General features: G+C 39.5%; 1 protein-coding gene across 1 annotated transcript in view; it reads right to left on the bottom strand.

Moving 5' to 3' along the window:
- FREM3 (FRAS1 related extracellular matrix 3) overlaps positions 1-26196 on the bottom strand; it is an 86611-nt gene that overhangs the window by 5570 nt on the left and 54845 nt on the right. The window contains exons 4-6 of the mRNA XM_040473095.1: positions 24581-24811; positions 21487-21612; positions 9599-9850 (exon numbers count right to left, since the gene is read on the bottom strand). Of these exons, the coding sequence (XP_040329029.1) occupies positions 9599-9850; positions 21487-21612; positions 24581-24811 (609 nt within the window). The remainder of the gene's footprint in view (positions 1-9598; positions 9851-21486; positions 21613-24580; positions 24812-26196) is intronic.

Genomic DNA, 26196 nt, shown 5'->3' with positions numbered 1-26196 from the left:
ATTCTGGCTCTCTCCCCTGTGTGCCTGGCTCACATTTGGTCCATGGCAACCTTTCTGCAACTGTTGCCTTGACAAACTCAAGGAAGCTGATGCAGCCCCTCTTTTTTGCTCATCCATCAGAGCACCCGACCAGCTTGACTCCTACATTGTGATTTTCCACGTAGAGCCAAACGTCAATTCGCTGTGTCCTCCGTATTGTACATGACACACATTACTTCCCAAACGGTCTCCTTAGAACTCTTTCTCTTAAGATGCCTGGGTGGCTCAATCCGTTAAGCATCCAACTTTGGCTCAGGTCACGATCTCACAGTTCGTGAATTTGAGCCCCGCATCGGGCTCTGTACTGACAGCTCAGAGCCTGGAGCCTGCTTCAGATTCGGTGTTTCTCTCTACGCCCCTCCCCTGCTTGCGCTCTCTCTCTGTCTCTCAAAAAGAAATAAATGCTAAAAAAAATTAAAAAAAGAACTCCTTCTCTTGATTTATGACCTCTGTAAAAAGTTAAAATGTTAAAGCTACCAAGCTAACACGCTATTCTGTGTTTTTATGACAACCTTACACACTTCTCAGGGTCAGGGACTGTAGTCCAAGCGTACCCACAGTGACACGGAGGCTGGTGTATTACAAGTACTGAAGAATTTGTCAAAAAAATAATTTTAACTCACTTCTGTTATATTTTGAACTTACTACAAAGGTTTTTCTTTGTTTGTTTGTTTTCTGTTTTTGTTTTTTTTTTTAGGTTGGGACAAAGTGATCTGATATTTTAGCACAGAACTTACTCTGTATTATGTATAGGGAAGGGCAAGAGGTAAGAAAGAGAAAACATACTTGGGTCACATATGTTGCTATGCAGAAAAAAAAATGTGCCAAGCCTCTAGGAATGTAAGATGTAAGATGTAAGAGGAGGATAGTGCCACTTGGAAGAAAAATAATGAAACCCTCCTGAGATGCTCTGTGTATGGCGCATCAGGAGATTTGTTGAAACGGAGAAAAGACCGCCTCTGTGTTGCCCAGCAGTGTCTCCAGTTATCTTTGTCCTAGGTCTGTCTAAAGGACTGAGGTGATGGCAGTAATCCTTAAGGGTAGGCAATTATGAGAGCATGACCCCATCACACTTAACGTTAAATTGATTCCACAGCCGTAGATGCGTTTTTATCTCCTTTCAAAGAAAATGATGGTTGTGACCCCAGCCCACTTACGTTAAATTGACTCCACAGCCATAGATGTGTTTTATCTCCTTTCAAAGAGAATGTCCTTTAAACAGAAATAGAGAAAAGGAGTATGACAAGTTGGGAAGTGAAGCGCTTAAAAGAGATATGACCGGCATGTAATTCAGTGGAATTCAATGTCCAGATTCAGGGAAATTTCATGACAAGATCCAGAAAGGACTTTCAGAGGAAGTGACAGAAGCACTATTGGTAAACATTGAGAAACCACTCAGAACAGGATAGATGTCAAAAGATGGAAGGTAGGAAAATGTCTTTTCAGTTGCCTCAGCAGAGAAAATAAAATCCAGAAGCAAACTGGTAAGCTTAATCTCTAGAAAAATTCTCGAACAGTTCATTTAAAATGGTTTCTGAATTCTTAGGAAAGAAAGAGGTGATGCCTATGAGTCAATATGAGTTCTTTAATATCAGGCCTCACGAAGTCAAATTCAATTTTGTTTTGTTCAGTTAAACACCTACTGAACTCCCCTCTGCGCTCTAAGCACTGTGGTAGCTACTGGGGATATAGAGGAGTAGGTATTTTTTGCCCTCAAGGTATTTTTGGTATAAGAGGGCAGCCATACCAGTTTCAATCAGCTGACCCCTGCATGCTTGGACAAGAGAAGGCACAACCTCAAGGCTCAAAGGAGGAGTCCTGGGAGGAATAAAGCTGTGCTGGATCTGAGGATGAAGGAGAATGGACCAATGGGAAAGCTGGGAGGAATGTTCCAAACAGAGTGGCTAATACGGAAAAAGGCATATAAGCGTGAAGAAGCCTAGTGTCTGGGGAGAAATACAAGCCTTTTTTCCTAGTGATATTTGAGATGAGAGTAAAGGGATGTTGAGAATGCATTAGAGAGGAAGGTAGAAGCCAGATACTGCAGGGACTTGGATCAATTTGAAGTAAATGAGTCTTTACTTTTTAGACTCTATAGAACATGGGAACCGATTTTTATTTATTTATTTATTTATTAAAAAAAATTTTTTTTTTTCAACGTTTATTTATTTTTGGGACAGAGAGAGATAGAGCATGAACGGGGGGAGGGGCAGAGCGAGAGGGAGACACAGAATCGGAAACAGGCTCCAGGCTCTGAGCCATCAGCCCAGAGCCCGACGTGGGGCTCAAACTCACGGACCGCGAGATCGTGACCTGGCTGAAGTCGGACGCTTAACTGACTGCGCCACCCAGGCGCCCATGGGAACCGATTTTAAGCAGTGGAAAGGTGGTTGGTTTTTGTTGTTGTTTTCTGTACATCTGTCTAACTTCAGTGTGAGCTACAGATTGAAGGAAGAGTTAATGTTACCAAGTAGGAAGCTACTGCAATTATCCAGGTGACACATGAGCGTGGTTTGAAGTACATACTAGTATTAAGGTTGAAGGGGGAGATGAATAGGGTAAGTGTCCTGAGCAGCACCCAGTGGTTGGATGTAGGCAGCTTCTAGGATGCCCTGGGGGTGTGGGAGTGGAACTGTCGATAACTTAGTTGGGAATATAGGAGTAAGAGAGGGCAAGATGATGACATCTGATGGGATATCCAAGTAGACAGGTCTAGAAAGGTTTAATGTGTGAATCTGGAGTTCAAGAATCAGGGCTCGAGATAAGATTTGAGGGTGTTAGGCACACAAGTAGGAGTCCATCCTGTATAGATGATATAATCATCCAATATGGATGAATAAAGAGAATTGTACTGGGGGAATCAACCTTTAGGGAAACTGGCAGAGGGTAAAAAGTGCAAAAGAGAAGCAAAAAAAAAAAAAAAAAAAAAAAAAAAAGAAAAGAAAAGAAAGAAAGAAAAAGGACAGACAGACAGATGAATGAAAAAATGGATTGATGGCAAGAAAGGGGGAACCAGGAATATCAAGAGCAGAGAGTTTTGAGAAAAATGAGTGGTCACAGCGTCAAATGTAGTAAGCATTTCCAGAAAGATATGTGCAAGACAACAGTGGCAATCAGTGCAAAACAAAAAAATACATCTTACGAAACTTTAAGCTGCAAAAAGTGAACTATGGCACCCAAGTTTAAGAACACAAACAGTGGGGTGTTTGGGTGGCTCAGTTGGTTGAGCATCTGACTCTTGATTTCAGCTCAGGTCATGTCCTCATGGTTTGTGGGTTCAAGATCCACATTGGGCTCTGTGCTGATGGTGGGGAGTCTGCTTGGGATTCTCTCTCTTTCTCACTCTCTCTCTTTTTCTCTCAAAATAAATAAAAAAACTTAAAAAAAAGAACTGAAATAATTTTTTCTATTTATGAAGCCTGTGGCATTGGTATTGTAATATGAACAACCCTATAGAGCACAGTGATACTCTTTCTTCTGAATGGTTTCCTAGTTTTACAGCACAGAAAAAGGTCTTTCAGGCTTTAAAACCATTTATGTGTTGAACTTTATCTTGGTCTTGCAACAGTATTAGCCACATAACAAAAAAGTTGGATGTGCTGATTTCACCAAAATGACACTTTGTTTATATGCAATTTCTTTACACAATTTTTCTTTACAATGTTTTCTTAAATCTGTCATCATTCTGTTCAATACCCATTCAATGATAAAGATACTAATCTATGTGGCAATCTTTATAGGCAAATTTTATGCATGTTATACAAATCTTATTGCCTCAGGACAAAACTAACAGCCCTCTATGAAACTGGACATCAATTTTTTCTTTGTAGCAGATTACAAGTTTTCAAATCACATCATAAAAACTGAAAGAAACATCCTAAGTAGAAAACAGGAACCTGCTATAAGTGTTTAAATATAAAACAGACACAATTTGCTAATTAATAAGTGTCCTCAGGGGGCTCCTGGGTGGCTCAGTCGGTTAAGCGTCTGACTTCCGCTCAGGTCATGATCTCACAGTTGGTGGGTTCAAGCCCCACATCGGGCTCTGTGCTGACAGCTTGGAGCCTAGAACTTGCTTCGGATTCTGTGTCTCCCTCTCTATCTGCCCCTCCCCCACTCACACTCTGTCTCTCTCTCCCTCAAAATAGATAAACATTAAAAAAAAAAAAAAAGTGTCCTCAGTTTCTTCCTGCCCCTGGTACAGGGCCAGTGGAAGTTAGGGTCTGAAGCCTACCACGCATTCATTTAGCTAATACTTATTGGCCATACTCTGTGGTATCTGCCCTCATCAGTTGCTGTTTTTTATAAGGGATTCTGTGGGAGTGCAGGGCCAGGATCTCGGATGGTTCAGTTGCCTCTGCTCCTGAATGATTTCTTTTCTTAGCGTCACTCCATGGTAGTTGTCTTTACAAAGGTATTCCTGTAGGTGACCCATCTGACAAGGGGATATTTGATCTCTGTTTAAGGAGGCAAAACACTTCTCAGAATCTAGCTAAATAGAATAACAACATTTCATCCCTTAAAAGGTACAGCACAGGGAATACAGTCATTGGTATTGTAATAGCATTGTATGGTGACAGATGGTGGCTACCCTTGTGGTGGGCACATCATAACATATAGACTTGACCATCACTATGTTTTACCCCTGAAAATAATGTAACATTATGTGCCAACTATATTTCAATTAAAAAAATTATCTAAAACAACTCAAACCAACTAAACAAAAAAACCCATTGCATTCCAATTCTAATTAGAAAAAAAAAAGTTTGCCTTCAAATGGCTTGGCCACGTCTTTAGATTGCTGGATAGTTGGCTTAAATGAAAACCTACTTCTGCTACAAGATGATGGACTCGACATGTCTGAACAAAGAAAGCATTATTGGTTCTTAACAAGTGCCCAGACTATGGCAAATTACACACAAAATCCTAACCCTGGAAAATGAGTGTGCACTTTGCTCAGTATTTTCCCAAATCGTCAATTTTGTAAGACACTTGTTATTCCTGACTGAAATGACAACTATATTACTGCCTGAGATAGACTACACATTAGAGTTTGATAAAAGTTTAGTGCTTAAAAACTGAATTAGAGGAATTGTCATTTAACATCAGTATTCCAAAAGATTATAATCACGTGGTAGGCACACTAATAATCACTATGGCTATTTCTCAAGGAGAAGGTAAAATGGTACCATTCAAAGGAACCAGTAGCATCATGAATGGCAAAATCTCTGAATACCTTTAGTCTAGTGACTAAAGTGGAAGAAGCACCCATAGCAGTCATTCAGGGGCAGTTGTTACCTGAGCGCCACCGCCAGGACCTGAAAGAGGAGGAAGTCACACCTTAGAATTTTACAGAATACCTTTGCTGAAATATCATTAATTCTGACCGTGGAATTGGGATGTTTTAGGGCACCTACTCAGTACAGTCCATCTGGGGCTACAGGGAACGTGACTGTGCAGCCTTAGCAGAGTGGAGCTAGATTAGTATGGTCACATCTGTAGCAAAATTGCTTTATGAAGTTTACTCTGTGTGGGACCTAGAAAAGAGAAAGCAGCCAGAAGAAAGAATGGGCTGCCCATTTCCAGCCATGTTAAAAGGAAGAGTATTCTGACCATGGACCTTGAGAGTCCAGGACTCCCGACAGTCTTTGCCCAGGCTAGATAGAGGTGGTTCTGTGGCTTGATGGCATTGCTAAGATGCACATCAAACAATTTCCTGCTTATAAGGTCGTTGCCCATGTAGTCTCCTTTAATGAGTGGGTACTGGGGTTTTCTAAGCTTAGCAAAGTGCTCCATCGTCAATAAATGTTAAAGGATCTGAATGCAAGTTTCCTGGATTCAACCATTACGAACAGTGACTTGCTCAGAAAAGTATGTAGCGATTAAGATTGTTTATACCAAACTAAAAATCTTCCATTATTTCTGTACATGACTGTTTCCGCATTCAAAAGATGTCATGATTTTGAGAAGTCTAAGTAGAGATCAAGTCAGATGTGACAGGAAGGCAAGAGAAAGACCTTATTTGACTTTGTGGTCCTGTGCTAAGTGCACAGTAGGTCACTATAAATGTTTCTTGAATGACTTAATTACTTAAGAATCTACTAAAATCATTTCAAACAATACTGTAAGTTAACAACTGTATCATGTACTGGATTTTGTGTTAATTTTCTTCCTTTTTGTTCTATTTTTTTCCCTTTCTTTTTATATTTAGCATTGGAGAGTGACACCATTTCTCCATTCTAAACATGGTAAGATTTAAAAGTACTAAGGTTTTTAGGGGTACCTGGATGGCTCAGTCAGTTGAGCGTCTGACTTCAGCTCAGGTTATGATCTAGCAGTTCATGAGTTGTGAGTTCAAGCCCCACATCGGACTCACTGTTGTCAGCACAGAGACTACTTTAGATCTTCTGTCACCCCCTCTATCTGCTCCCCCTCCACTTGCGCTCTCTCAAAAATAAAAAACAACATTTTGAAACCACTAAGGTTTTAAAGTAAAAAGTAAGTGGGGATATGTCAGGACTCAAAGAGAAAGTATTTCTCTTTGAGGGATTAGGACATGGACTTATTTGAGGGCCATTATTCAGCCTACCATATTGACCAATAGACTTGAATGTCCACCCCCTTGACAGTTATTCATTTCTTACTGTACACACAAACACTGAGATTTGGGTTAAGAAGCTCGGTCCAAGCTCTTCCATAAGGTGGGTCCAAGAGTAAACTCACTTTGGAGCACACCAACAAAGTCATAGTCCATTCTGAGCCCTGTGAAATTTCTTGCTTAGTTCTGATGTCTGTTGGATCATTTATGCTCATCTCTGGTATTTGTAGTTTTGCAGGACACTCTGGTGTTTTGATAAACTCTTAAAAAGTGTTAGGGAAAGAGGTTGTAAGAAATATACTTCTCACTGGGGAAAAAAAAGAGAATCATCGAAGGTTGGGCAATCTTATTCTTTACTTTTGCTTTAGTTTTTCAGGATGATTTTTTAAAAAAATTTCTTCCTAAATGTGTGGGTAAAATTGCAATGTACTTCCTTATCAAAGTGTAACTCATTATATGCTTAGAAAATGTTACAGCATGAAAAAATATATAGTGTACAGACATTATTTTTGGGGATCTCCTAGAACCCAAGTAGAAAAAATAGCATGAGTCAAACAATAGGAATTTATTTATCTGGAGGAAGCCTTGGAGAAACAGAAAACAAAATGGGTAGCCTGAATCAGAAAGCCATTCAAATTCAGTGATTAGCCGTTTTACCTGACTTTTTAGGAGCAGTATTTTAACACAAATTTTTAAGTTCATGACAACATTTAAAAAATACTCAAATATTCTATAGGGTATTTCATTTTATAGGTATGAGTAATGATTAACTAAAGCCTTAAGAAGGGCTTCAAGAACTGTCAAATTCTAGGGGCGCCTGGGTAGCTCAGTTGGTTAAGCATCCAACTCTTGATTTTGACTCAGGTCATGCTCTCACGGGTTCATGATATTAAGCCTTGCATCAGACTCTGTGTTGATAGCATGGAGCCTGCTTGAGATTCTCTTTCCCCCTCTCTCTCTGCCCCTCCCCTGTTCATATGCACTCACACTCTCTTTCTCAATACATACATACATACTTTGGAAAAAAAAAAGAAACATCAAATTCTAGAGTTGGAAGCGTCCCTAGAGATAACACATTTAAACCTCCTTACTTTATGGATTGGGAAACTGAGCTCCAGATAGCTTGACCTGACCAACGTCACCTGGAGAGGTGGTAATGCCCAGACTCAGAATGCCATCTAATCTTGCCTAGATCTGAACACAGCAACTCACGGCCGCTCAAATCCTGACAGAAACATGTTTGAGAGATGAAGCAGTCTGAGACTGGTAATGAGATAGTCTGATCCTGCTCCTGGCTTTATCAACATTTTCTCTTGAAAGTGCCTCTTGCAGAAAGGGCAACTGAGACCTAGGAAAATAATATTGGGCTTGATACTTTGTATCACATCTGGGGCATGGAGTTGGTGTTGAGGAGTGAGGAGACCCCTTCTTCTCTGGCCAAATTTCAGCTGGGATACCCTGGAACTAGAGCCAAATATTTTGTCACATAGGGTAGGAAGAAAAGTCTGGATGCCTAGACATGGGAGCTCCATGGTACCCTTGTACCATTTGAAGAATCATGTACTTATTGTTATGAGCAAGCCCCCTTATGCTGCTAAGGGGCAATCACTGTGGGCAATCCAGGTTGGAGAATCAGATACTTAATTTTGGTCCTCTTCTTGGCTTCTTTCTAAGTCTTGGGTCACATCCTTAGGCTGTTTTTTTTTTAATAAATTCATACACAAATATTTTATCTTCCTGAATTATTTTTTTGTTCTTGGGGTTGGTGATATCTATGTATTTGACAAGCCAGTCACAGTCTTTGGAGAAATGAACATCAAATAGATTTATCTCTCAACTGTTGAAGGACAATGTAATAATAAGGCAGTTATTGCCAAGAGTTAATAAAAGTAAAAGGGAGCCTACAAGATGGGAGAAGATATTTGCAAACAACATATCTGATAAAAGATTAGTATCCAAAATCTGTAAAGAACTTACCAAACTCAACACCTGAAAAACAAACATCCAATTAAGAAATAGGCAGAAAACATGAATAGACATTTTCCAAAGAAGACATCTAGATGGCTAACAGATACATGTAAAGACACTCAACATCACTCATCATCAGGGAAATACAAATCAAAACTATGATGAGCTATCACATCTGTCAGAATGGCTAAAATTAACATCACAAGAAAAAACAGGTATGGGCAAGGATGAGAAGAAAGGGGAACCCTCTTGCATTGTTGGTGGGAATGCAAACTGGAGCAGCTACTCTGGAGAACAGTACAGAGGTTCCTCAAAAAACTAAAAATATAAATACTCTATGATCCAGCAATTGCATCTTTGGGTATTCATCCAAAGGATACAAAAGTACAGATTTGAAGGGGTACATACATCCCAATGTTTATAGCAGCACTATCAACAATAGCCAAACTATGGAGAGAGCCCAAACGTTCATCAACTGATGAATGGATAAAGAAGATGTGGTACACACACACACACACACACACACACACACACACATATATATATGCACAATGGAATATTACTAAGCCATCAAAAAGAATGAAATCTTGCCATTTGCAATGACATAGATCTGTTTATGCTAAGTGAAATAAGTAAGTCAGAGAAAGACGAATACGAAATATTTCACTCATGTGGAACTTAAGAGACAAAACAAATGAACATATGGGAAAGGGGGTGGAGAGAAGAGAGGGAAACAAACCACAAGAGACTCAATGATAGAGAACAAACAGGGTTGACAGAGAGGGGTGGGTGGAAGATGGGCTAGCTGGGTGATGGGTATTAAAAAGGGCACTATTGTGATAAGCATTGGGTATGTGACATGATGAACCACTGAATTCTACTCTCGAACCCAATACTGCACTATATGTTAATTAGCTAAAGTTAAAAAAGAAAAAAAGAATCATGCAGGTTACCTAGGAAAAAAAAAGAGTTGAAAGCAGGAAATGGACTTACCATCATTAGGATCAGCCAGGATAACCACCTTGGTGGTGGGGAACTGGGCTCCCAGTCGCCCTCCCACTGGCAGGCTCAGTGAAACACTGAAGGATTCCTCCTCTTCATAGAGGGAGTCATCGATGATCAAGACCCGGCAGCTTTTCTCAGCCTCATCCTTGTCAAAGTGGAGGATGCTGGCGCCATCTTCTGGACGGGAGACGTAGTCAGAGAAAGATAATGCAGTTGAAGGAATGGAGCCTGAGGCAGAACCTGTAGGAATATGAGATGAACAGAGAAGTTGAGAAGAAATGGAATTCCAAGTAGGAAACCTGTTCCCCACTGGTTCTTCAAACTATTTTTAGGTAACGGCATGGAGTACAATGCTATCTGAATTATAAATCACACTTATCTCTGACAGTCATAGTTATTGATATTGTACTTAGAAGGCTTTCAGAACAGTTATTTCACAGTTAGTGGTCTTTAAATAGGGTACATACTGAATAAGTTCTGTTAAATTAGGGGCAAAATAAACTGAAGGATCACAAAATACTAGGCTTGGTTTAGCTTAATTCGTTCATGTTACAGATGGGAACACTGAAATGCAGAGAAATTAGGATCAGAGAGTCCATGCCGGGGTTGTGGTGCAGATGTCTTCCTGTCTCTCCCCTTCCCATAGCCACAGAGCTACAGAGTACTGTCTATGTAATCCGACTCTTCACTCCCTAACTAGAGTTCCTTGCGTGGCACCAAAATGCAGCCACAAAATTACTACTTATTTTAGAAGAAGTACAGGATTGATTGGAAGATTTCAGTTTAGATGCACTGTGTTTTAAATTTTATTGTAATGATTTACATACATTAACATTCACAAATTTAAACGTACCATTTGATGAGTTTTGAAAAATGTATACAGTCATGTAGCCATTACCACAAGCATAATACAGAACATTTTTATCCACCCATAAAAGATGACATATACCTGTGGCAATCCTTCTTCTTCCCTGTCTCCCAGCCCTAGAAACCACTAATCTGTTTTCTGTCACTACAGATTTACTTGCCTTTATGAGAATTTCATATAAATGAAATATACAGTTCTTACTCTTTTGTGTCTGATTTCTCTCATTTAGCACAATGTTTTTGATATTCATCAGGTTTTTGTTTTTCCTTTTTATTACTGAATAGTATTCTCCTATGTATGACTATGCCACAATTTATTTTTCTACTTACCACTTGATAATTTGGGTTGTTTTCCATTTTTAGCTCTTCTGAATAATGTTGCTATAAATATTCTAGTACAGGTCTTTGAATGGGTATATAATTTTATTTCTCTTGAGGACATACTTAGGAGTAGGATTTCTGGGAATTAGTGCAATTTTTTATTGTGGTAAAATAAAAATAACCTAAAATTTACCATCTTAACCATTTTTAAGTGTACATATCAATAGTGTTGTTTATTCACATTATTGTGAAATATTTAGAATTTTTTCATCTTACAAAACTGACACTCTATACCCATTAAATAGCAACTCCCCATTTTTCCCTCCCCTCTCAGTCTCCAGCAACCACCACGAATTTTCAACTCTAAGTACTTCATGTAAGTGGAATTACACAGTATTTATCTCTTTTTTGTGACTCTCTTATTTCCTCTAGCACAATGTCTTCGAGGTTTTATCTATGGTGTAGCATGTGACAGGATTTTCTTCTTCTTTTTTTTAATGTTTATTTATTTTTGAGAGACACACACACACACAGTGCAAGTGGGGAAGGAGCAGAGAGAGGGGAGACACAGGATCCGAAGCATGCTCCAGGCTCTGAGCTGTTAGCATAGAGCCCAACACGGGGGCTCGAACCCACGAATTGCAAGATCATGACCTGAGCCGAAGTCGGATGCTTAACTGACTGAGCCACCCAGGTGCCCCAATTTTCTTCTTTTTTAAGGCTGGGTAATACTCCATTGTACATATAAATCACATTTTGTTTATCCATCCATTTGTCCATGAATACTTGGATTGCTTCACCTTGGCTACTGTGAATAATGTTGCTATGAACAAGGGTGTGCAAATATCTTTTCAATTCCTTCCAACTTCTTTGGATATATCCCCAGAAATGGAATTGCTGGACCATATAGCAGTTCTATTTCTAATTCTTTGAGGAACCTCTCTACTTCCATAGCCATTGTACCATTTTATAATCCCCACCAAGAGTTCAAGTCAGTATATTTTTCTGCAGTATTAAAAAAAATATCAACACAACAGGTTTAGAGCTAAAAGAGTAAAAAGTAGTTACAGTAATTTAAATGACTTAGGCAGACCAGATTTAGGTAGAATAAAGACTGTAACATTACTCAATATATTAAATAAGCACTTTTTGAAAAGAATAAATATTTCTCACCACACTATGGGGATATGACAGTGAGCTTCTGAACTGGACATTCTAGTTTTGCAGGTGTCTTTCTTATTTGTGGCTATGGTATATGCATATATACAGGCTAACACCAATGCCCACTGCCTTCTTGCCAATGTGCATTGATATAAACATAAGTTGATATCGATGAATGTGTGTTTCATGTATACACACAGCTTGTCAGAAAGTGAAGAGGATTCCTAAATTGACTTCATAGGTTTTGCTCGGAAGGGCACTAACTCACAAAATGTTTCAGGATGATTTTTCAATAGCACAAGTTTTAGAATTATCAGGTAGTAGCAAATTGACTGTTTTTTTTTATTCTGGGAACCTAAAAATAAAGGTTAGAGCTGGAGGGATTGATGGAAATAAAACATGTTTACAAAGGCAGAGGGCAGTAACTTCTAGGTGTGGATAGCTATCCTGGGGGATTGTCATTTGCTGGGGAAGCCAGCCAAGCTCCAGTTCCAGCCTGTGGTTTGAAATTTATTCCTTCATGATGTTCCCTCCCACTTCAGTCCTGTGAACTCCATGCTTGGAAGAGTTCTGTGAGCCAAGTCAGGAAGGAGAGGCTGGTTCCCAGAGTATCAGAGACAGGGCTATCAAGAAGTGTTAGAGAGAGGCCCTCCCCAACTAAATAGAGAGGTAAGTGCCTACAACACAGAAAGTTCACAGGAACACAATGAGACACTCTGTTGATTAGGGAGACTTTTTAGCCTTCAGGATATACACAAAAAATGGGGAAAAGCAATAAACTCTTTCAATAATCAGATTAAAAAACAACCTTTGAGATGCTTTTTTAAGAGCCCAAAGTTTAAAAGGGATTATACATTGGAGAATACACTTTTTAAAAATTTTCCCTAGTCGTCTGGCATGCAGAATGTTGATATGACAGCTGAAGTGAGAAAACATCCTTATCAGAAACTGCACATTTAGCTCCTCAGGATAAATACCAAAAGCAGATATACACTGGACTTGCATAGTAAGTATCTAATGCTATCTTTATTAAATAGAAGCTGTCTTTATGAAATCTCTTTCTCAATATATTTTGTCTAGTGAATAGTCAAATAAGGATTTATCATAGTTCATAAAACAAAAGTGATTGGGATTTTTCCCTTTTCTGTTCAATTTTTTCAGCTGGCTGATCCACTTGGTGAAATAGACATTCGTGTAATTAGGTAGCTTTCTGGGTTCAATGAAAGATTAAAATATAATTGTTATTGAAAATCATTTGGCTGTGAAACTCGACTCAAACCAAAAGTAAAACAATATATTTTAGCATGTTTTTTTTTAAATTTTAAAACAACAAGCATTGATAGAGAAAGGTAGTCTAATTTATATCTCATTTAATAAAAAAAATTCAGTTTATTTAAGTGGTCCATTCTTCCTAGGATTCTGGAAATTTAATTTTGGAAAACCAATGATCAGTTATGTGTAACAGGCAAGAAGAGAGAATACTGGTATTTATTTTAGTTAAAAAAAATTAAAGCTCTGTTTTATTGATAGCAAGTTAAGATCCCCAGGAATTAAGAGAGAAAATTCTGTTCTGAAAACATCAAAAATTTTTTTTTTAACGTTTATTTATTTTTGGGACAGAGAGAGACAGAGCATGAACGGGGGAGGGGCAGAGAGAGAGGGAGACACAGAATCGGAAACAGGCTCCAGGCTCTGAGCCATCAGCCCAGAGCCCGACGCGGGGCTCGAACTCACGGACCGCGAGATCGTGACCTGGCTGAAGTCGGATGCTTAACCGACTGCGCCACCCAGGCGCCCCTGTTCTGAAAACATCAAATATAACCTGAGTTATAAGATCAGGTTCCTTGGCAATAGTCTGTACATATCTCTTTTTTAATAATAAAGCACGTCCAAGGAGCATGAATGTGGTTCCAGGTTGTTTTCAAAAAGATGCTTTAGCAACTGAGCCTCAAGTCTTGTTAGGCCACTTGACCAGTGGTTGTTCTATAGCATTCTTGCAAGGAACATTAGAGAAGGCTCTCCTATAATATGTCTCTTGTTCAGACATCACTAGGAGTGGGAGAATCTATGAAGTTATTTAAAAAAAAATCGTTTCTTTACAGAGACTATATGGCTCAGTTTCTACAGCTACATAGTACATTTGCTTTATAAAAATCATAGATGGTACTTAAAGTCAGAGAAAGTTCTATCAAGAAACTACACTACAGGTTAATTGAATCACTATATTACAGTATTTGATAACTTTCTGAGGTGGCTAGGGTACTTTGTCAATGAGAAAATTGAGGTAGAGAACTCCCTGATTGACTCTCTGTAAGTAAAATATTCATCTCCTGATGGGGCATCTTTTACTTCCCCACATTATCTTTAGTTATTATAGTATTTAATTGTAAATTCTTTTAAACATACAAATTTCATTTAACATAGATTTTTTTTAATAGGGCAGCAAGACAGAAAGTCACTCTTCTCTAGAAAAGCAGCATTTAACTCCTGGTTGAAGCAGGTTATTGTCAGAAGCCCCAGGCACAGTTCATTTCATGCCCAGGAGGGTCCATGATTGGGGGAGGTACAGGAGCAAGTGGAATGAAAGGAAGGCTGGGAAAGGCGGGGCTGGAGCAGCACCAGAAGCTCTGTCTAGAAGAGTCTAGAAGAGTTACCAGTAGTTTGGCTGACTACTGGGGTGTACCGGGGTGCTTTCCCACTACAATCATCTAGAGGAAATAGTATTCTAACTTTTGTATGCTCATAGGAATAAGGAAAATCACCAGGGCCAGAATAAAACAAAAGCAAGATCTTAAAACCCCCAAACCCCAAATGCCATAAAGCTAGAGAAGGGAATCCCACTCAGAAGCTGGTGTCATCCTGACAGCAAGTGCAGCCTCACACTTCAGGGGAGACTGGGCCCCGGGCCAAGGCTCCATCAGAGAGCAGAATCTGAAAGTGTACAATTAAGTCTGGGGATGCAGGGGAGCAGGAGTGTTTCTGGGTCAGCGCTGCTCTTACATCCTGGAAGAAGCAACACAAATCCTCCTTGGAGGAAAGCATCCTCAAGTAAAGCCCTCAGATCTTTCACAGATTCAGCCAAACAAATGTGAGAAGATCTTGAACGCATAGAAAAGACAGATCACTGCAAAGATGACTTTAGACCATGGGCAGGCTTTTCAACAACAGCACAAGGAGCTGGAAGATGCTGAAGTGTCAAAATGCCGGAAGAAAATAACTGTCAACCTAGAATTGCAAGATGGAAGTTGAAATAAAAACATGTTCTGATAAACAAAAAACTGAAGGAGTTTACCCCCAGCAAGCCTACCGTTAAGGAACTTCTGAATGATCCAAAGGGCCCCCCCCCCAAAATGCAAGGTATAACTTCTATAAACTACAAACATACTTATACTCAAAGAAACAGAAGTAAAAAAAATTTTTTTTTAACGTTTATTCACTTTTTGAGAGACAGAGACAGGGTGTGAGCAGGGCAGGGGCAGAGAGAAAGGGAGACACAGGATCTGAAGCAGGCTCCAGGCTCTGAGCTGTCAGCACAGAGCCCGATGAGGGGCTTGAACTCACGAACTGTGAGATCATGACCTGAACCAAAGTTGGATGCTTACCCGACTGAGCCACCCAGGTGCCCCCAGAATTTTTTTTTTAAAGAAAAAAAGAGAAGGTCTTTTGTTTGGATGTACTTGGAACCTGCTCAGAATAATTTGCTTTCTGTCTCCTCTTTAACATGACCCAGAGAAACAAGCCAATCAGAGAAGTGGGGCTGGGCCGTGGCTTGTGGCTTACCACATAGTCCCTTACAACTGGAGAAAGTTGATCATTTAAAAACCTCAACATATTTGACTTGGGGCTGACCAAAACCACAGGATGGTTCAGTACCAGTCCTGGGATGTTGGTTTTAGGTTCTGTGGTTTGCTCTTCATTCGCCTTTTTTTTTCTTTCTCCCAGTAAGAGCAGTTTCCTAACAAGGATGTAACTAATGAGAAGAAAAAGATGGATATCATCTATCTTGACAATAAAACAGGGCCAAGAACTAATTTGCACACATCCTTTCCCAAGGTATCTTTGAGCTTAAGACATTTCTCTAGGGAGTAATAGTTCTCACTCATCGAGAGAGTTTATTCCTTCAGCTCTTCTTCTTCTCCCAAATAAATGTTTTAAATATTTACTTATTTAGTGCAAGCAGGGGAGAGGGGCAGAGGGACAGGGAGAGAGAATACTAAGCAGGCTTCATGCTCAGGTTGGAGTCTCATGTGGGGCTTGATCCCACAACCCTGGGATCATGACCTATGCTAAAATCAAGAGTAGGATGCTCAACCGACTGAGCCACCCAGGCACCCCAAGAATTTCTTTAAAGTACGATGCCCCCATATCATTGTGTGAGAATACTGATGATGCACAAATCGGGCAGGTAGCAAGTTCAGGCAATGCCATGGCAGACTGAAACTTTAATGGTGGGAACTTGACATCCCCATCAAAGTACAACATAAAACTAGCCACTCATTTCATCTACTCATTTCATCTACATCTGTAAGTGTAATACAGTTCTAATATTTGTGAATTCCTACTAATGTACAAAGCATGAGTTTGCTTTCCATTCCACTGTTTATAGAGCTTATGTGTATTTTATTCATGAAAATAAGAATGGGTAAGGATTTATTTTAATGAGACTTCTATAAGGTTTAAAAGACCAAACTAAACTTTCATCCCCTGAGACTTTTAAGTATCTGTGGGGATTAGATGAAGATAAATACCATGATGCCACTCAAATGCACATACAGATTTATAAGTTCTTGTTCCACAAGGATGTGCAAGAGTCAGGATGTGATCATGAACACCGGGGCTTTGTGCTCCAAGGGGAAAACCTTGGCCTTTTTATTCTTTAAAAAAAAATTTTAATATGAAATTTATTGTCATATTGGTTTCCATACAACACCCAGTGCTCATCTCAAGAGGTGCCCTCCTCAATGCCCATCACCCACTTTCCCCTCCCTCCCAACCCGCATCAACCCTGTTTATTCTCAGTTTTTAAGAGTCTCTTATGGTTTGCCTCTCCCTCTCTGTAACTTTTTTTCCCCCTTCCCCTCCCCCACGGTCTTCTGTTAAGTTTCTCAGGATCCACATAAAAGTGAAGACATATGGTATCTGTCTTTCTCTGTATGACTTATTTCACTTAGCATAACACTGTCCAGTTCCATCCACGTTGCTACAAAAGGCCATATTTCATTCTTTCTCATTGCCAAGTAGTATTCCATTGTACATATAAACCACAATTTCTTTATCCATTCATCAGTTGATGGACATTTAGGCTCTTTCCATAATTTGGCTATTTTGAGAGTGCTGCTATAAACATTGGGGTACAAGTGCCCGTATGCATCAGCACTCCTGTATCCCTTGGATAAATTCCTAGAAGTGCTATTGCTAGGTCATAGAATCTATTTTTAATTTTTTGAGGAACCTCCACACTGTTTTCCAGAGTGGTTGCACCAGTTTGCATTCCCACTAACAGTGCAAGAAGGTTCCCGTTTCTCCATATCCTCTCCAGCATCTATAGTCTCCTGATTTGTTCATTTTAGCCACTCTGACTGGCGTGAGGTGATATCTCAGTGTGGTTTTGATTTGCACTTCCCTGATGAGGAGTGACAAGCATCTTTTCAAGTGCCTGTTGGCCATCTGGATGTCTTCTTTAGAGAAGTGTCTATTCATGTCTTCTGCCCATTTCTTCACTGGATTATTTGTTTTTCGGGTGTGGAGTTTCACAATTGTACCAAGAATCATGAAATACCTAGGAATAAACCTAACCAAAGATGTAAAAGATCTGGGGCGCCTGGGTGGCGCAGTCGGTTAAGCGTCCGACTTCAGCCAGGTCACGATCTCGCGGTCCGTGAGTTCGAGCCCCGCGTCAGGCTCTGGGCTGATGGCTCGGAGCCTGGAGCCTGTTTCCGATTCTATGTCTTCCTCTCTCTCTGCCCCTCCCCCATTCATGCTCTGTCTCTCTCTGTCCCAAAAATGAATAAACGTTGAAAAAAAAATTAAAAAAAAAAAAGATGTAAAAGATCTGTATGCTGAAAACTATAGAAAGCTTATGAAGGAAATTGAAGATGATACAAAAAAATGGAAAAACATTCTGTGCTCATGGATTGGAAGAATACATATTGTTAAAATGTCAATATTACACAAAGCAATCTGCACATTCAGTGCAATCCCAATCAAAATTGCACCAGTATTCTTCTTGAAGCTAGAACAAGCAATCCTAAAATTTGTATGGAGCCACAAAAGACCCTGAATAGCCAAAGTAATATCGAAGAAGAAGACCAAAGTGGGAGGCATCATAATCACAGACTTTAGCCTCTACTACAAAGCTGTAATCATCAAGACAGCATGGTATTGGCACAAAAACAGACACATAGATCAATTGAATAGAATAGAGACTCCAGAATTGGACCCACAAAAGTATGGCCAACTCATCTTTGACAAAGCAGGAAAGAACATCCAATGGAAAAAAGACAGTCTCTTTATCAAATGGTGCTGGGAGAACTGGACAACAACATGCAGAAGAATGAAACTAGACCACTTTCTTACACCATTCACAAAAATAAACTCAAAATGGAAGAAAATATTTTTTTTTTACTGAAAGCATGAGAATTGTCTTTTGTGTGGGTCAAGATTCAGGTGCAGAGCAGTCTGAGTTGTGTGCCAGCTAGGTAGAAAGTTTTCTGGGACTCCCAGTCTTGAACCTAGAGACCTTATTGGAAGTTGGGTCCCATTGAAGAGTTCTATGGGAAGCTAGATCTGGGTGTAGCTTCTCCCATGTTGGGGGGAGGCATCCCCTTATTTTAGTTGGCTCACTGCCAAATCTTCTGAACTTCTTAGTTTGCTCTGCTTGTCTTTCTACAATGTAGCTCGTTCCAGAAGTAGAGGGATAGGCAGACATTGGCAGTCTCTTCCAACTTAGCAATTGCAACTGATCTTCCAAGTTGGGCTCTTTACCACCTCATTCCTCTTATTTACATCTGGGAAACTCTAGAATCATTGTCTTCCAGACAGTATGGGTGTGGACAGAGAATATGCCACTGGTATCAGAAGCCAATCTGGAAGCGTGGAGCAGAGAATGAGTGCACTTTCTCCATCAGCTTCTTGGCCCACCTACAGCCACTCCCCTGTATGCCCAGGTCCTCATTCATTGTAAGACTTCAACCAGATCCCTGTGTGGACTTGGGAGAGAAAGAGAAGCATAGCCTTCCAGGGATCACCTGGCAAGGACCTCAAAGGCTGTCTCACCTTATTATTTCTTCTTGTTGCTTTTCACTTCCCACATGGGGGAACAGTAGGTTAAAACTTAAGAGATTCTGAAGTTACATGTAGCTGGCAGTGCAGCTGATCCCTTTAAGAGGGCAGTCTTAGTTACAGAATAGGCGACAGGGCAGTTCATCTCTAGACATACAGCTGAACACAAACATGAAGATCGTAAAGATGTACTACAGGGGCTTGTCCTTGTAGTTGGCTTTGAAAATCTCAAAATGAATTATCTGCTTACTGCCAAATTCCTTGTTCTTGGGGCAGAGGAGAACTTATTCTCATTCCTCTCCTCAACCTTGGCACTACTAATATTTTGGGTATATAATTCTTAATTGTGGGGGCTGTGCTGTGCATTGTTGGATGTTTAGCAAGTGTGAGCACAGATGTGGAAAGATTGGATATATGAACAGAGAGTGGTCAGACCATATATAAAAATAGGAATCTGACCCACCATCTCTCTGCAGCAACCAGGCGAGGAAGTGAAACCACTACCACTGTAACAATTGGCTTCAAATGGTCAGGAGTTAGTAACTGCCAGCTTCTCTAATTTTTGCCCGGGCTTCCGATTTAGGACCAACCAGAGAAAGCCAAATATACTTCCTTAATCTAATATGCAGACCCCCAGCCTCCTTATGCCAACAGCCTCTAATCAAGGAATAGCTTCCTTTTTTTCCACAATAAAGCATTTCAATCCTCTGCCTGTCTTTGAGTCTCTGCCAAATGCAAGTGATGGTGGCTGATCCCCTTGCTATGGTGAGCTCTGAATAAATTAGCCTGTGACATAATAAGTAATATATATTTGGTTTCTGTCCTTGTTTCCTGGTACGCAAGCTCCTTAAACCTTTAGAATCTTTGAAGTGATGTGTCTTTTTGCATGCTAAAGAGATGACTAGAGGTGAGGGCTCCTAGATAACCTTGGGATGGAGACTGGTTGACAGGGAAACCAACCAGTGATTAGAGGGTTGGGATTTTCAGCCTTACTCCCTAACCTCCAGGGAGGGGAGAGGAGTTGGAAGAAAATTTAATCACCAATGCCCAATGATTTAATCAATCATGGCTATGTAATGAAGCCTCCATAAAAACCCTAAACAAAGGAGTTAGAGAGCTTCTGGGTTGCCGAACATGTCTAGGTGCTGGGAAGGTGACCCACCCAGAGAGGACAAGGAAGCTCTGCGCCCCTTCCCACATACTTTGCCTGTGCATTTCTTCCATCTGCTGTTCCTGAGTTGTATCCTTTACAACATGTAATCTAGTAAGTAAATGGTTTCTTGAGTTCTGTGAGCTGTTCTAGAAAATTCTCAAACCCAAACAGGGGTGGTGGGAACTTCTAATTGATACCCAGTAATTCAGAAACACAGGTAACAACCTTAACAGCCTAAACTTGACATAGGTGTCTGAAATGGAGGCAGTCTTCCGGGATGGAGCTCTTACCCTTTGGGGTCTGTGTTATCTCCAGGTAGATGGCATCAGAATTGAATTTTAGGGTACTCAGCTGGTGTGCATAGAAACTGGAGAATTGTTTGGTGTGGGAAAAACCTGCACACATCTGGTGTCAGAGATGAACTACTAGTGTGAACATAGAAAAATGTAGTTTATTTTTACAGCTTATTTTTCTCATTTGCGTGGTCTTCTTATAGGTCCATCCTTTTTGCCTATTACATAGTTCTAATGAGTGAGAAAATATGACTTTGAGGGATTGGACAGAGGACAATTCAATTTTGACTGTATAGAAGTGGAGAGGTCAGAAAGAATGGGATGTTATTTTGAGGTGTGAGGACACCCAGGCCCATAATTTGGGAGTATTTTTAATTGTTGGGGGTGAGGAGAGAGAAGAGATTGAATAGTACATATGGACTACTTTACGTTGTTTCTTCAATGCAATGCTAGCTATTAAAATTAAGAATCCCTTATTTATATTTTCCACCAGCATATTTAAACTATTCCCACATAAAATATCTCATTTGACCCTCAAAAAACTTCATGAGGTAGTCACAACATTCGCTTTCATACCAATTTTGAGTAAAATTTTATCCTTGTTTGATGAGACCAGCTCCAGAGGAGTTAGGGCACCTGCATGTGATTACAAAGTTGTCAAGCAGCAGGGCACAGAGCAGGGGCTGGTCCAGGCTTCCCAGTCCTCCCGAAGCACTTGACTCACCACTCAGCTACTCCCCACATCCCCACAATCCTAAGAATCTTATTCCTGGGTATCTGTACCCCACAAAGCCTCATACCTTCATGTGTAGAGCAAATGACCATCAGTTCTTGGCTAGAATCTCCAGACCGCCTTACAGGAATCAAAAATTCTCCAACATGCTCCTCTATTTTGTATTCTGCCTCTGGAATATAAACTGTTGATTCTAGAAAAGATGGTAGAAGACTCTTTAGCAAGACTGCAGTTGGATTGGTGATACTGGTGATATTTTAACCTGAGTAGAAATATACATAGTCTTTGCCCCCTATATTTCTCCAACACAAATGACTACATGAAATAGAGTGGGAATAGGAAATGTTTATTATTAAGTGGAGCTGGAGAGGCAGTGCAATTGGGTTTAGGAGTCTTTTGAAAGGTTAAAAAAGGAAAGCTAGCACTAAAATGGAAAGGAAAATCTTGCAGAAATTGTGTCTTGGTTTTTTGTGTTTTTTTTTTGAGGTCAAATTTTAGGTCTTTTATATAGAGATCACACATTTCTGCCCTTACTTTCTTTTTACTGCTTCTTTTTTTAAATGCTTTTAATAGTCAGGTAATCTAATTCATTAATGCAAAAACATTTTTTTCCCTGCTTTACTCAACAAAAATTTTATTCAACACTTATTGGACAGACATTGTGTGGAAGAACCTGGCCAGTTAATATTTTGAGAAAAATAAGTTGCTGGTCCTACCCTTAATTTTTTTTAATCAGGCTTTTTATTTTAATTATAGTTAATATGCTCATATCCTTATTTTTAAAAATAATATTCTCACTTAAATTTACTGAGCTGTGTCCAGTGTGTGCACCTGCATGCGTGCACATGTGTGTGTATTTATGCATGTATACACCTTACCAGAATATTCACTGAAATATGAATATTGGTCATCTCTTGTTGATGGAATTGTGTGTACTATTTTTCTTTGGGCTTTTCAATGTTTTCCAGGGCTTTTCATTAAGCATGCACACTGTATAATTAAATATGTATGTTTGTTTAAAATTTTTAAAAATACTTATTTATTTTTGAGAGACAGAGAAAGACAGAGTGTGAGTGGGTGAGGGGCAGAGAGACAGGGAGACACAGAATCTAAAGCAGAGTCCAGGCTCTGAACTGTCAGCACAGAGCCCAACGTGGGGCTTGAACTCACGAGCTGTGAGATCATGACCTGAGCCAAAGTTGGCTGTCCAACCGACTGAGCCACCCAGGCACTGCTTTATGTGTGTTTGTTTTAAAAATATAAAAATTTAAAGTGGGTTGTTCCTACTCACAGCGTCAAGTTGACAACTGAAGTAAATATCTGGATCAAACCATATTTAACTTCTTCAGTTCTTTCCTTCATAACATATATACGCATAGAATCTTCCTCTTGAAAGCAAGAAGGGAAAATATTGCACACTATACTTTCTTCTTTTGGAACTATTACTAAGTGAAAACCCAGAATTCAATGTTGAATTGTGTAGTTAATTATGGGTTAATTTTTTTCTTCTTTATTTTGCTGCCTAAATTAGCTTCAAAAGTTACTACCTCCAAGTAAATATTGGTCCTGAGTTACAGAGGAAGAAGACAAGTGATAATTTTCTTTCTTCCATTTTACCCTCCAATGGTAGTCTACTGTCTTCACATACCTTGATTCAAAAACCTGGCATAATGGAAGAAGCTAAAAGTAAGCTAAAGTTATTGATTTCATGTGAAAAAACTTGGAAAAATACATTAACGTTGGGTTATTCAGATATGTTCTCTGTTTTCACACTTTGAAAAGGCTACTCCTTTCCATCCATGCCAAATCTCATTTATTCTTCAAGACTCAGCTCAAACCCTCCCTCTTGCAGGAGGTTTAACCACTTAGGACTATGATGTTCTCTCTACTTTCTCACCTCAGAACTCTTACTGCTTTAGCCATGTACCTCAACATTTGGCTTTCATAGTTGATTCATGTGTCTAAGTGTTGTTATCAATAAAACTGATAAGATTGGGTATTGGGGCAATGTTTTCTATTTGTTCACTGGGTGATAGGGCAATGTTTTCTACTTTTGTCTGCCAAAATGCAAAGCGTATAGAATAATATTTCCCAAATTGTATTTCAAGAAAACCATAACCAAGAGATTTTAAAGGATTTTCCGTAAGGACAATAAATTTCTTAAAAAGTCCATGGTCTAGTTTGGGAAAACCGGTTAAACAAAGTTAAACAGGTTTCTTTATAGGCGAGTGTTTTAGAAATGTTAATATGCTAGCATGAATTATGATGCTTCAAAGGAAGGAAGATATTTGAAACAGTTTCTAGATTTCTTTGGTCCATGGAAATCTTTCTGACCCTGTTGTAGAAATTCTATTATACTACTGTTCTCTGTTATGCATTTTGGGACATACTAATACAGAGGACTCTCCATGCATTCTTGTGAATTTAACTCAGACTTATGCCCTGGTAGTAAATCATGCAATTCTAGGTGACACCTGAATTCTTTCAACTACTGTGATAATCAATGTGTCTAATTAAAATTCAAAGATGAATTTTAAAACCTTCCTTTAAGGAGTATTCTTCTTTTACAAAAAGGGGCAGGAAGTAGCACAATTATTAGTTAAAACTTTTTTTCCCCTTTCTCTTGGGAGATATTTGTTGTATTAATGAACAAATAAATGAATAAAATGAATCTGTGAATTCAAGAATATGATACACAATTATAACAGAACTTTTTGGAACACAGACTAAAACCAAGTTGACTGCTCCCAGAAGCCACATCTAGGACAAGGGATATCTAAAGTGCCCCTCTGATCTGGTGGGGAGCTCCCAGAAAATTGTGAGAAGATAGTGGGCCTGGAATGACCCCTGAGAATTAGCCATCTGGGGGCAAGGCTGTGCCCTACTGAGTGTGTAGAAAGTTAACTACAAGGTCTTATGCATATTCTAAAGGGATGCTGGTGAAGTCATGTCTATTTCGATAATTTCTATTTCTATTTCTTTAAAAATACCTTAAGAGGCAAAGGAAAAATTACTGCCTTTAAGTGATCTACTTAGCTTTAAATCCTAAATGGCATGAACACATTCAGTGGCTTATGGAGCCCGAGGGAGGAGGTATAATGCCTGCAATGGACACAGGAATGTGTACTGGTTGATAAATCATATCAAGAGAAACCACGTACCATCTCCAGGGTCTACAATTTCAACAGTTGCCATTTCTGGAAACTCCAGTGCAGCCATGACAGGGTTCAACAGAATGATCTGGAAGGTCTCCGAAGCCTCATATTTATTGTCGGACATAATTCTCACTCTCCACTTGGCTGTAGTCTGTCCAGGACTGAATTGGACATGTTTCTGGGACTTTCCTTTAAAATCTTTATCTTTCTTTGCAGTTTCATCTTTGGTTACAATGCCTAAATAGGAATTGGGAGACCATGAATGTAAAGCCAAGTGACTGAAGAAATATTCTTCTTTCAAAGAAGATTCTTTTGTTGATGAAAAACAGATAACATGGAAATTACTTCTTTTAATGCTCCCAAGAGACATTTATAAACTATACTTATTGGCTAAGAGTATTTGTAAGTAGAAGTACAGGGAAGTGAGAGGAAAGCAGGGAAGGAGGAGTGAGAAAAAGAGAGAACAGTCTTCAACTTATTTATTTTACAAATATTTATTGAGGGCATCTGATGTGCCAAACTCTACCAGGTGCTTATCAGAGATGAGTACAAAACTGTCTTAGTTTCCAGAGAGCTCAGAGTCTAAAAAAGAAGCCACTAGAATGTGTGTGCACCATATGGAGGTGGAGATCTTTGGCCGTTTTCTTCACTGATGCACTGCTGGTGATTACAACAGTGCCTGGCATGTAATAAGTATTCCATGAATATTTATTGAGTGGATATTTTGTATCTAATAATTTTAATAATTTTCATTAATTAAATTAATTTTTTTTCTCATGCAGATCTTTACTCCTCGTGGCTTGATTCCTTATGTATCTAGTGATTTATGATTGTAAGAGAATTGTGAGTAATTTTCCAGACACATAGGGCGCTGTTGGTGAAAATGGAGAGATGGGGATAGATCTGAGGTCTGTGAGGAAATAGGAAATCAGCGACTCACTGAAGAAACTGAACACCAGCAACACAGTGTTAAAGTACTCAATGTGAGGTACGAGGGTAAAAGGTGCTACTCTATCCAGGCTGAATAGAGCCTCCCCACACCACAAAATGTTCAAGCAGTATTCTAGATTGTTTGGTTTGATTCCAACATCCCAAAGAAGGCCTAATGCAGCAAGAATACCTACACCTCATCACTTTAGTTCTCATTATAAGGTGAAGACTCTGTAGTTGTTCCAGTGTATGAAATTGAATATTATGACTTGACACCAGCTATTGTGGAAAGCTTTACATAAAATGAGCTGAATAGCTCCTTTTGCCCTTTCCTCTGACTCATTCTCAGAGAATCTGATATCTTTTCAAAGACACCCACATCTATAGAGTGTGAAAATAATTTCCAAGGTAAGAGAGCTTGTGTTGACTTTTAAAGACTGTTGAAGAAAGCTTGCATCAATACTAGTTTGGTAACCAAGAATGAATGCTCAATATTTAGGAAGAGCCTCCTCTGGCCACATGTTGGAATTGGAGAAAATAAGGAAGAGGGAGTGTCTGTTGTCCTTAGCCACAGCTTAAGCAGAGGTAGGGGGTACTGCTGTATAAATTGAATAGGCACATGACTACTTAATATTTGGTGAGCACTCTGTGTGACGTGCTAAGAATGCAATGCTGAGGTACAGCCACCACTA

This window comes from Herpailurus yagouaroundi, unplaced genomic scaffold (assembly GCF_014898765.1).
Source record: "Herpailurus yagouaroundi ecotype Mexico unplaced genomic scaffold, PumYag 28, whole genome shotgun sequence".
Taxonomy (NCBI): Eukaryota; Metazoa; Chordata; class Mammalia; order Carnivora; family Felidae; genus Herpailurus; species Herpailurus yagouaroundi.
Note: the sequence above shows the minus strand (reverse complement) of the source record. Positions and strands in the feature narration are given on the sequence as shown.